A 12,512-nucleotide genomic window follows, 5' to 3' on the forward strand; every position below is an offset into this window, starting at 1 on the left:
CTCAAACCAATAACAAATTATTAAAACATCAAAATGTTTTATGAATATGAACTTGACTGATGTTGAATAAACCTAAATGTATAAAGTGAAGAGCAATAAATCTATTTACTGTGTGAAACTTAATATTTTCAAATAGATTGCACAGGTTTACAACAGTTCACAACAAATGTTAAATGTGATCAGATTCAGCTCGATGCCGTTTGTCACACTGACCTTGCTCCCAGCTTTTAACATTGTTGGGACTTGGATCAGTTTGGGTTTTAGTGTCTTTCTGACGGATACTTTCACCTTTACTTATACTTATGTCAACCGGTCCCACACATATTTGTTGTTTAAATGGTAAAGAATATATAGTTAATTGTAGCAAAATGTTACAATTCTTGTGGTCAAATTGTTATAAGTAATTGTATAGTTTCTTTTTTTCCTATTTAAACAACCTAACTGGGTGGGACCAGGTGACAGAATGAGATTAAGTATATATAGCATTTTGTTTTTCTTAAAAGTGTGCAGAAGTATTTGGGGATTGATTGATTGTCCAGCTTTCTGTTCAAAGAACAACCTGTGCCATCGTCATCAAAACAATACACTTTCTTTCCACAAATGTGTTGAATCCATGCTGTTTTCTTTTTGTTATTTCATTTCAGGAAACCATCTGAGTCTAGTAGCCCAAAAGTGGAAGTAACTAACACTGAACAACCTCCCAAAATAAGTCAGTCTTTCTAAAGACATTTGGCAAATAAGCCCTATATAGGTTATGAATCCCATCAGGCCGGTGCTTATGTGTGAATACTGTTGCGTGGAGCGTGCAAGAGTCTCCCAAGGCAAATTGACCATTTACCTTGTTGGGATGTCAGTCTATCACGGGTTAATGCTACAGTCAAGGACAGAGTGGTAGCCTGAAGTGCACACCTGGAATCAAACTCAGGGCTACAGTTGTCACAGAACTACTTTGTTGAAATTTTCTCAAAATACTTGAGTAGAAGAAACTTCTCAAGTTTTACATTGGTGGGTATTACTATAAGTCATAGTTCTGCATGTTGTAGCATTAAATTCTCATTTAATTTTCTTCTGTGTCTCCTCAGGACTCTATTTGGTGCAGCATTATTTTCCTTCCCAGTTGTCTTTCCCTCATCTTTCGGTTTGGCAGTTGACATGCCGCAGGCTTCGAGCAGGTTTCTCTCACTGCTAGAGGCTGTCGGCTCCTTGCTACTTATCGAAGTCTTCGCTTTCCTCTCACTGGCATTCCAGCTCAGGGACCTCTGCGATGGCAAATACCATTTATCAGTGACAGTCAGATACTCTGTGTTATCTGACGGGCTCCTCTGTGCTCTCATCTTTGTGTTGTCTTCCAGTTGTCCTTTTATTGGAAATGTTTTGTTACTTTCTAAAACACCACATATTTTAGGGTCTGCTTGGGCAGTAGGACTCTGATACTGTTCAGAAAGAGTTCTGACCACTGATACTTTGGGCATTTGCCCAAAAACTGCAGGGTACACCTGATGTTCCACATTTGTTGGCCACTGATTTACTGTTGTTGTTACATGTTCGGCCAGTGAACTGTAGTTTGCAGCTGGCAGAACATCATTGCCTCCCTCAGTTTGTTTGTAGATGATGGTGCTCATTGCTCTCTTCATGGTTGGCAAAGTGCTTTGTGTTTCAGAAGGTAAATGCCTCAAAGATTTAGTCCGATTTGGAGAAGAGGAGGATTCGAGCTGCAGTTGTGTTGTGCATTTGTTTGCTTGGTCAGGTTCATCTGGAGGGTTGATAATAATGGTGCTCATTGTCCTCCTCTTTGTCAAAGGAGATGTTGTTTGGTCTTCAGCTGGATAGTGTCTCAGTGACTTAGTTCTTTTTGGAGGGGAGAAAGGCTTTAGTCTGTCTAACTGCTTGTCTGACACATTGTAGGACATGGTGTCTTGGCTTGATGCTGCAGAAATAGGTCTTTGCTCACACGGTGATATTAAAATATCCACACAGGAACCAGGTCGCGTTCTCTCCAGGCCACCGACATCAAGCATGTGACCGCTCTCTTTGGTGTTGAGTGCACAAATGCTGGAGGCTTGCCGCAAGCTCTTCTGTCTTTCCAGGCTACACTTTCCAAGTTCATCGGTGTCCCTCTGCTTTGTTGCAAACTCTTCCATGTCCATATGGAAGCGGTACAGGCTGTAGCCATCAGTGCTATTAATGCTGCCCTGGCGGTGGAGGGTGGAGGGGTCGTACACAGAAGAATTTCTCGAGTAAGTTCTGGTCAGCTCTTGCTTGTCCACCCCTGCAAGTTTTTCCAGGGCGACTGCCATGCGTCCATGGATTTCTTCCAGTTGCGCCAGACGCAGATCCACCGTCTGTAAGGAAGCCTTCATAGTATTCTCCCTCTCGTTGACCTCCTCCAGTCGCATGGACATATTCTCAACTCTGCCAAGAAGAGACACAGAAAACAGTTGAAAATGTAAAGTACGGCAAATGTGTTTTGATTTGTTCCAAAATGGGTGTTCACTTTTTGTTTTTGTTTTTTACCTTTCTGAAGTAACCTTGATACGTTCATCACTTGAGGACTGCTGCTCATCGTCCTTCTCCCGAAAATATTCCTCCACACATTGTTCTTCAAACTCATACAAATTTTTTAGCTCCTCTGGATTCAGTTTCAGCTCTGGCGGTAGCAAATTATGACATAAATTCACATCAGTGAGGTGGATCAGGTTAAGATTACAATGTCTAGTGATAGAGGTGTCTAACACATGCAGAACCTTTTCCTGTAACTGGGACTATGTCAGGGGTAGGCAACAAGAGCCAAGGTGGTGCAGGCTTTTCTTGCAACCGATAGCCTCAGCAAGTTTTACTGATGAGAGCTCCCTCACAACTTATGTGAGGGAGCTGGGGACTCATGTACAAAGCATGCATACGCACAAAAACGTGGCATACGCCCGTCCCATATTAAAAGTGAAATGACTGTGGAAATGTGCGGTGCACCAAGCCAAGTTCATGGCTGGCGTCCGCACGTTTCTACAGCTATTAGTCCACTGCTGACGTGTAGAGGTGATGCTGGGAAACTGTTAATAGTGTGAAAACAAGAAGTCATCAGAGTGAAGTGCACAACAAAGACACACTTATGAACAATTAACACACCCACGTGTTTACAATTATATGGGTGGATGTAAAAGCATGCACAAAGTGATGTGGAAAATGGCATGAACAATGGCTGTGTTAGCATTTTTTAGAGGACCTAGCAAATGGTGCAATCTGACGCAAGCATGTATTCATGCAAAGATTTACTTCCAAATAACAATAATTGGCTCATAAGCCGATTTCGATTACCAAGGTCAGTGTTACTGGAGTTGTGTGCAGAACTGTGGCCAGTCCAGAGCGCAACACGGTGAGGAGCCAGGGGTTGTCTGTGCCCACACACATGCTGACCACGCTGGACATCCTGGTAACAGAGGCAATCCAGCGGGAGCTGGCCGATCGGTCAGGAGTGTGCCAGTCAAACTTGCGCCGAGCCATGCCAGCTGTGTGGAATGCAAACATTCGAATTTCATCCAGGAACATCACATTCCAATATTAAAGAGCAATTTGCAGAAAGAGCCAGTTTCCCTAATGTAATCTGAGCTATTGACTGCACACATATTGCTATAAAGGCGGCATCACATGATTAATTTGTTTTTGTTAATAGGAAACATTTTCATTCCATCAATGTTCAACTCATATGTGATGTGAAAATGCATTGGGTTTGGTTGGGAACAGGCTAGAGGTTGGCATGATGCGCAGTGGGTGGCTACTTGGTGAGTAAATAGTTTATTTGTGTAATTGTTCCAAATGAAAACCAGCGTGGGTGCATTTGGGCATGTGCACATTCAAATGTTTTTTTTAATCATTATTAATGCGTTTTTCTTGATGGTGAAATTAACATTGCAGAGCTTCTTAACAGGCCCCCAATTGTCTCCCTGTGTTCAGTATTTGTCAATAAATGTGTGTGTAAAGTTGTGAATGTCACACAGTATCAGCCGCGGTGCACCTCATTTCTTTTAACTTCAGTGTGTGTGCACGCTGCTCTGAGGACTCACACACGCTCTGACTAACTTCATTCCATTTCACGCCTATTCGATTTGACGGGGTACCAAATAAACTAAAACTATCCCTGCATGTCTCCACCTCATTTCCAGTCATCTGTAGTTCACACTCGGTATAATTTCTTTTCTGTGTTCATGTTGACTGATCTGACAGAGTGGGGAATCCCAGCTCCCAGGGCCTATTTACATTAATTTGCATATTTAAATAGGGACGTGGAAAGGGAGGAGTTTGGTACGTCTGCATGTGTGCTCAGTTCCACGTTGAATGGGATGTACAAATGGAATTTGCTTCAATCCATGCGTACATGAACATTTTGATCAATCTGGATATTTTTATGTGTATGACAGTTTCTGGGTTTTAGCATATGTACACTATGTTTCAGTAGGAAATCCATGCAAGTCTTTGTACATGATGCCCCTGAGCTTCTGTGAAATCACCTGCTGAGGTGATCAGTAGCCATGAAAATCTGAAACATTTTGGCCCTTCATGGCACACTATTGCCTACTCCTGGACAGTGTGGTCAGCTATTACACCAACAAATCTCTGTGGCTCCAGGTGGGATTTGCTGTTTCTACTACTAGCTGTGCCAGTAGGTGAGTAGGCAGTGATGGACTGTGACTGTCCACTGCTCCGATTGTGTCCAACTATAATTAGGATGGGTTAAATGCAGAGGAGGTTAGGTGGATTGGAAACTTTAAATTTTCCGTAGGAGTGCTTGCAGGTGTGTATGTGTTTGTTTGTCTATATGTGGCCCTGCAACAGACTGGCATCCTGTCCAGGGTGTACCCCGCTTCATGCCCTATGACTGCTGGGATAGGCTCCAGCCCTCTGTGACCCTTAATTGGAGTAAGCGGTTGAAATTGAATGAGTGATGAGTGAGTAAATGCCAAATTTCATTAAATGTATGTACAACAATAAGAAATGTCCTTATCTTCTTCTTGACTGAACTACCGTATGGTTTAGCTAACGAGCCCAAAGCTAATTTTGATCTGATCGGTACTACCTAAGATTACTAAACATTTACAATCCAACCTCAGTATTCCATGGCCTACACAAAAATGCATGATAGCCTTACCAGAGTGTCAGCTATAGTCAGAATGGCGACAATGAAGGGTTAGTCAGAGGTCAAAATATAAAAATGCTCCAATCATATTGAAAAGAATTGTTGTGTGGGCTGCTGAAGAGGAGGTACTGCTGGCCCACCACCAGAGGGCGTCCTGCCTGAAGTGCAGGCTTCAGGCATGTGAGGGCGCCGGAGCAACCGGGAGTAGCAGCTGTCAATCATCAACAACGCCATCTGTCACTCATCACCATCATCCACACCTCCATAAGAGCTGGGCAGCATCTTCACCTCACTGCGAGAAATCGGTCTACCGACAAGTAAACGTCTCAGCCTTTTTGGTGTCATAGAGTGGTAACATCTTTACTTCTGTGCTGACTGACATAATTCTGAGTTTGCAGACTCTGTTTAGTGTGACTTCAGGATCTGTACGAGCATTGTGATTGAGAGGTGGAGGTGCTTTCCACCTTTATGTTGAATTGTTTGCTGGGTGTTCACGCACCCACCATCACCTGTCTGTTCTTCCTGCCAGCAGTACCCGATCTGACAGCCGGAGGCAGTGGCCACCTGGGGACCCAGCGCTTGGTGGCTCCAGGATTGCTTCAGGTCCGGTGGAGTGGAAGGTGTGTGGGATCTGGCTCTTTTCTGGACGGGCGTCTTCTATCCTCGAGCCTGCTCACACATCACCGTAACGTATTTGACTGTTGATCTCAATTGTGTTGTCTGTTGCGCACATTCACAACATTAAATTGTTATATTTGGCTTATTCCATTGTCCGTTCATTTGCGCCCCCTGTTGTGGGTCCGTGTTCCTACACTTTTCACAACAGGATTTCTCGGCCAGCGTCATGGATCCCGAGGGGCGTCAACCATCGCTTGAACCACCAATGGAAACACAGGGTGCACAGGCGTCGGCAGGAGGCGTGTTAGGAGAGCTGCAGAAAATCTTAACTGCCTTCACTGCTCGGTTGGATTTAGTAACCAAGCAGAACGTCATACTCAATCGGAGGATGGAGGCTCTCACCGCCCAGGTGGAAGCGTACACTCCAGGCGCTGCTGCAGCACCTCCTCCAGCCGACCGAGCACAAAATACAGACATTCCAGTGGTGATTCAATGAAACGTCATGTACGCGTCAGATGCTAGCCAGGTGGCTTATGTCATCAATTTGCTTCGAGGAGAGGCACGCGCCTGGGCTACGGCACTCTGGGAGCAAAACTCACGGCTCCTAACGACATATACTGGGTTTGTGAGGGAGTTTAAACAAGTGTTTGATCATCCCAATAGAGGCGAGACCGCTTCGACTGTGCTGCTGTCTATGAGACAGGGACGTCGGAGTGCAGCCGAGTACGCAGTCGACTTCCGCATCGCGGCTGTGAGGTCCGGCTGGAATAATGTTGCACTCCGCGCCGCCTTCGTAAATGGACTGTCTCCGGTCCTGAAGGAGCACCTGCTGGCTAAGGATGAGCCGCGGGATTTTGACGGGCTTATCAACCTGGTTATACGGTTGGACAACCGGTTAGAAGAACACCGTCGGGAGCAGGGTGAAGGGCATGGCCGGGCACGAGCCGTCCCTCTTCCTTCCGGGTCTGAAAGGGTGCCGCCGTCTCCACACTCCACAGTCAGAGAGCTCCGTGGAGCCACAGCTCCCCCTGCTGACGAAGCTATGGACACGAGCAGGGCCCAAAGTAAAATCACATGACAGACAACGGAGCCTGGCTCGCAGGGAGTGTTTTTTCTGTGGCTCTGACGAGCACATACAAAGAAACTGCCCAAAGGTTAACTACAACGCCCGCCCTTAAAGACTGGGTTAAGGGTGGGCCATAACATCCACGCGGGAAAAGCCCGTAGATTAGCACTCATCCCAGTGACGATCCTTTGTGGGGATCTTACCCTTCACGCCCCAGCACTGGTGGACACGGGGTCTGAAGGGAATCTGCTGGACAGCAGATGGGCCAGGGAGGTAGGGCTCCCTCTAGTCGCACTACCTTCCCCATTGAAGGTACGGGTACTAGATGGCACCCTTCTCCCATTAATCACTCACCAGACACAACCAGTGACATTGGTGGTGTCTGGAAATCACAGGGAGGAGATTGTTTTATATAACACCTTCTACCTCCAGAGTGATTTTGGGGTTTCCATGGATATTAAAGCACAATCCCCGGATTGATTGGCCGTCTGGGGTAGTGACGCAGTGGAGCGACACCTGCCACCGGGAATGTTTAGGATCCTCGGTTCCACCCGGTGTGACAGCTAATGAGGAGGTTAAAGTCCCCCGAATCTGTCAGCGGTGCCTGAGGAGTACCATGATCTTGCTGACATCTTCAGCAAAGATCTGGCACTTGCTCTTCCCCCACACCATCCGTACGATTGTGCCATTGATTTGATCCCAGGCGCTGAGTACCCGTCTAGCAGGCTGTCCAACCTCTCTTGTCCTGAGCGCGAATCAATGGAGACCTACATCCGGGACTCCTTAGCTGCCGGGTTGATCCAGAACTCCACCTCCCTGATGGGTGCAGGTTTGTTTTTTGTGGGCAAGAAAGATGGAGGACTCCGTCCATGCATAGACTACAGAGGGCTGAACGAAGTCACGGTTCGTAATCGATACCCGCTGCCTCTGTTAGATTCTGTGTTCACGCCCCTGCATGGAGCCCAAATTTTCACCAAATTGGATCTTAGAAATGCGTACCACCGGGTTTGGATCCGGAAGGGAGACGAATGGAAGACGGCATTTAACACCCCATTAGGTCACTTTGAGTACCTGGTCATGCAGTTCGGCCTCACCAATGCGCCCGCGATGTTCCAGGCATTGGTTAATGACATCTTGCGGGATTTCCTGCACCGGTTCGTCTTCGTATACCTGGACAACATCCTCATCTTCTCCCTGGATCCTGAGACCCATGTCCAGCATGTACGTCAGGCCCTGCAGTGGTTATTGGAGAACCGGCTGTTTGTGAAGGGTGAGAAGTGCGAGTTCCACCACACTTCTTTGTCCTTCCTGGGGTTCATCATCTCCTCCAACTCCATCACACCTGATCCGGCCAAGGTTGCGGCGGTGAGGGATTGGCCCCAGCCGACAAGCCGTAGGAAGCTGCAACAGTTCCTCGGCTTCGCGAATTTCTACCGGAGGTTTATTAAGGGTTATAGCCAGGTAGTTAGCCCCCTGACGGCCCTGACCTCCACTAAAGTCCCATTCACCTGAGTCCGGATCGGTGCAAAAGCCGCGTTTAGGGAGTTGAAACGTCGGTCTCGTCTGCACACCCGGTTCTGGTGCAGCTTGATCCCAATCGCCAGTTTGTTGTTGAGTGATGCCCTTGACTCAGGGATAGAGCCGTGCTGTCCCAGAGCGGAGAGGTCACGACAAGGTACTCCATCCATGTGCCTATTTTTCCCGCAGGTTGACCCCGGCGGAGCGGAACTATGACGTCGGCAATCGGGAACTTCTTGTGGTGAAACAGGCTCTTGAGGAGTGGAGACACCTGTTGGAGGGAGCTGCGGTACCATTTACGGTTTTCACGGACCATCAGAACGTGGAGTACATTCGGACCGCCAAGCGTCTGAACCCCAGGCAAGCCCGCTGGTCACTGTTCTTCGGCGATTTGACTTCCGGATTACCTACCGCCCCGGGACTAAGAACCAGCGATCTGACGCCCTGTCCCGGGTCCATGAAGAGGAGGTCAAGGTCGAGCTGTCAGATCCACCGGAACCTATCATCCCCGAGTCCACTATCGTGGCAGCCCTCACCTGGGATGTGGAGAAGAACGTCCGGGAGGCCCTGGCACGGAACCCGGACCCGGGGACCGGCCCAAGGAACAGACTCTACGTCCCACCGGAAGCCAGAGCTGCTGTCCTGGACTTCTGTCACGGGTCCAAGCTCTCCTGTCACCCAGGGGTGCGAAGAACCGTGGCAGTGGTCAGGCAGCGCTTCTGGTGGGCGTCTATGGAAGCCGACGTCCAGAAGTATGTCCAGGCCTGCACCACCTGCGCCAGGGAAAAGGCAGACCATCAACGGGCACAGGATCTCCTCCAGCCGTTACCTGTGCCCCACCGCCCCTGGTCCCACATCAGTCTGGACTTTGTCACGGACCTCCCGCCGTCCCAGGGCATGACCACCATCCTCACGATAGTGGACCGGTTCTCCAAGGCGGCCCACTTCGTGGCCCTTCCGAAGCTCCCGACGGCCCAGGAGACTGCAGACGTCCTGGTCCACCACGTCGTACGTCTGCATGGGATTCCAGCCGATGTCGTCTCTGACCGTGGTCCCCAGTTCTCCTCGCAAGTCTGGAGGAGTTTCTGTAGGGAACTGGGGGCCACCGTGAGCCTCTCGTCCGGGTACCATCCCCAGACCAACGGACAGGTAGAGCGGGCCAACCAAGAATTGGAACAGGCCCTTCGCTGTGTGACCTTGGCGCACCTGACGGCCTGGAGCAACCATCTGGCCTGGATCAAGTACGCACACAACAGTCAAGTCTCGTCTGCCACGGGTCTCTCCCCGTTTGAGGTGTGTTTGGGGTACCAGCCCCCATTGTTTCCACTTGTGGAGGGAGAGGTCAGGGTGACCTTGGTCCAGGCCCATCTGAGGCGGTGCCGTCGGGTGTGGCGCTCTGCCCGCTCTGCCCTGCTCAAAGCCCGGACGAGGGCCAACTAAAGACATTCCGTTACAGGTGGACTCACAAAAACTGAAGGATCGGTACATCGGCCCCTTCCCCATCATTAAGGTCCTCAGTCCTACCGCGGTGAAGCTGAGGCTGCCAGCTTCACTGCAGATACATCCAGTCTTTCATGTCTCCCAGATCAAGCCTCACCACTCCTCATCCCTCTGTGCCCCCGGACCGGCGCCGCCTCCTGCCCGGATCATCGACGGGGAGCCCGCGTGGACAGTTCGCCGGCTCCTGGACGTCCGTCGTAAGGGCTGGGGGTTCCAGTATCTAGTGGACTGGGAGGGTTATGGACCCAAAGAGCGCTCCTGGGTGAAGAGGAGCTTCATCCTGGACCCGGCCCTCCTGGCCGACTTCTACACCCGTCACCCGGACAAGCCTGGTCGGGCGCCAGGAGGCGCCCGTTGAGGGGGGGGTCCTGTTGTGTGGGCCGCTAAAGAGGAGGTACTGCTGGCCCACCACCAGAGGGCGTCCTGCCTGAAGTGCGGGCTTCAGGCACGTGAGGGCGCCGGAGCAACCGGGAGTGGCAGCTGTGACTCATCAACAACGCCAGCTGTCACTCATCACCATCATCCACACCTCCATAAGAGCCGGGCAGCATCTTCACCTCACTGCCGAGAAATCGTCTACCGACAAGTAAACGTCTCAGCCTTTTTGGTGTCATACAGTGGTAATGTCTTTACTTCTGTGCTGACTGACATAATTCTGAGTTTGCAGACTCTGTTTAGTGTGACTTCAGGATCTGTACGAACTCCGTGTGCATTGTGATTGAGAGGTGGAGGTGCTTTCCACCTTTATGTTGAACTGTTTGCTGGGTGTTCACGCACCCACCATCACCTGTCTGTTCTTCCTGCCAGCAATACCCGATCTAACAGCCAGAGGCAGTGGCCACCTGGGGACCCAGCGCTTGGTGGCTCCAGGATTGCTTCAGATCCGGTGGAGTGGAAGGCGTTTGGGATCCGGCTCTTTTCTGGACGGGCGTCTTCTATCCTCGAGCCTGCTCACACATCACCGTAACTTAATTTGACTGTTGATCTCAATTGTGTTGTCTGTTGCTCTGTTGTGCACATTCACAACATTAAATTGTTATATTTGGCTTATTCCATTGTCCGTTCATTTGCGCCCCCTTTTGTGGGTCTGTGTTCCTACACTTTTCACAACAAGAATACCATATTATGTATCTGGCCATAAAGCTTCTAAAAAGGTACAGTGTGATCTTTCTCTGACAGAACGTTTACTGGGTTATAGAGTAAAAATAGCAAAAATGGTGACAAAGGTCTGTTTCAGTTTGTAGAGGGGTCATAAATAAAAATGTCTGTAATTTTGTGAAGGTTCATCTTTCAGCAGGACAATGATCCAAAGCACATAGCCATGATATCAACTCTGTGAATGTCCTTGAGTGGCCCAGCTGCAGCCCAGACCTGAATCTGATTGAACATCTGAAAATGGCTGTGCACCGCTGCTCCCCATCCAACTTGATGGCAAAACTGCCCAAGAAAAAGAAGCTTAAAGCATCATATTCAAAAAGACATGAGGTTGTAATTGCTGCCAAAGGTGCATCAACATAGTATTGTGCATACTTACTGTATGTACATGTGATTTCTTAGTTGTTTTTGTTTTTTTAATAAATTTGCAAAAAAAAAACAACAACAAAAAACAACTTTTTCATGTTGTCATTTTGGGGTGTTGTGAGTAGAATTTTGATCAAAAAATTAATTTACTCCATGTTACAATACGGCTGTAACATAAAATGGGTAAAAAGTGAAGCACTGTGAGTACTTTCCAGATGCACCATACATTTTTATATAGGCCAAGATAAACTGTGGCTGGATTGTAAGTGTTGCGTCTTCAAATCTATATTTGGAAGGAGACTAACTGAGGCCTCGGTCCTTCTCATCTGAATCGCCCTCTTGCTTCTTGGCACACCGGCGGAACAGCCTGCTGAAGAGGATGTAGAGGTGACTGAAGATGATGAGAGGTGGAGGCAAGATGGGACGGTCATGGAAGGTCATGATCAGCTGATATCTCTGGAACTTCCACACCTGATTGGAAATGGACTTAACCTCAAAGAAGGTGTTGCTGTGGGAGAAAACAAAGACCAGTAAGTATGAAGCAGGAAAACTTAAAGCGAGAACGTGACACAGTAGTCAGGTATTTGTATGTACTTGAAAACTGCAATGAGCAAGTTGACCAGGAGGATGTTTGCCACGAGGAGGTAACAGGCCATAATGGCAGGTGTGAGCCAAGCACCGGGGATACACGGAGGAAGTCTCTTTCCATCCTCATCGTACAAATGCTCACCACAAGGAGCTGCAGGTAAAGGAGTGTGCAGCTGTATAACCTCTACTGGGACATTTTAGCAAAATCAACTTGAATTGCAGTGATGGATTGTTGAACTACTCACGATTAATTTCCATTGCATAGACTTTGAGAAATCCCCCCAAAACATTGTTGCACAAAAGTATAAAGAAGGTGTTACAGTCAGTGAAGATGAGGTTTTATCAGACTTCTGTCAGGGTCAAGCTGCTGCCCATGAAAATCTCAACATGCCATTAATTCGGCAAGAAAATAAATTACAATACTTTATATCACAGGCCTATTGTTGCTTAGTTTTTGTGTTGAAATAATGGTTAGTACCGGGGGGAACATGATTTGTTCATGAAGCTGCTCATTTGTTTAGCCACTCGTTCTTAAATTTTAAAATGTTAATTAAGCCACCCTGACAGAAGAAA

At 48.3% G+C, this 12,512-nt stretch overlaps 1 protein-coding gene across 1 annotated transcript; it reads right to left on the reverse strand.

Annotated features, from left to right (window-relative positions):
* Positions 1–1,022: 1,022 nt before the first annotated feature.
* Positions 1,023–12,274, reverse strand: LOC117514915 (transient receptor potential cation channel subfamily M member 1). Its single transcript, XM_034175486.1, has 5 exons — positions 12,185–12,274; positions 11,946–12,090; positions 11,657–11,859; positions 2,515–2,647; positions 1,023–2,412 (listed from the first exon to the last, which is right to left on the reverse strand). Exons 1-5 carry the CDS (start codon positions 12,195–12,197, stop codon positions 1,023–1,025), a joined length of 1,884 nt encoding a protein of 627 aa, XP_034031377.1. The 5' UTR covers positions 12,198–12,274.
* Positions 12,275–12,512: the final 238 nt, after the last annotated feature.

Source organism: Thalassophryne amazonica, chromosome 8 (genome assembly GCF_902500255.1).
Source record: "Thalassophryne amazonica chromosome 8, fThaAma1.1, whole genome shotgun sequence".
Classification (NCBI taxonomy): domain Eukaryota; kingdom Metazoa; phylum Chordata; class Actinopteri; order Batrachoidiformes; family Batrachoididae; genus Thalassophryne; species Thalassophryne amazonica.

Excerpts from the sequence above, each read along its gene's own strand:
- LOC117514915 (XM_034175486.1), bottom strand. Across the intron at positions 2,648-11,656 it reads TGAGAAGGACCGAGGCCTCA|AGCTGAAACTGAATCCAGAG; the intron begins GTTAGTCTCCTT and ends TGCTACCGCCAG. Across the intron at positions 2,413-2,514 it reads ATCAAGGTTACTTCAGAAAG|AGTTGAGAATATGTCCATGC; the intron begins GTAAAAAACAAA and ends TCTTCTTGGCAG.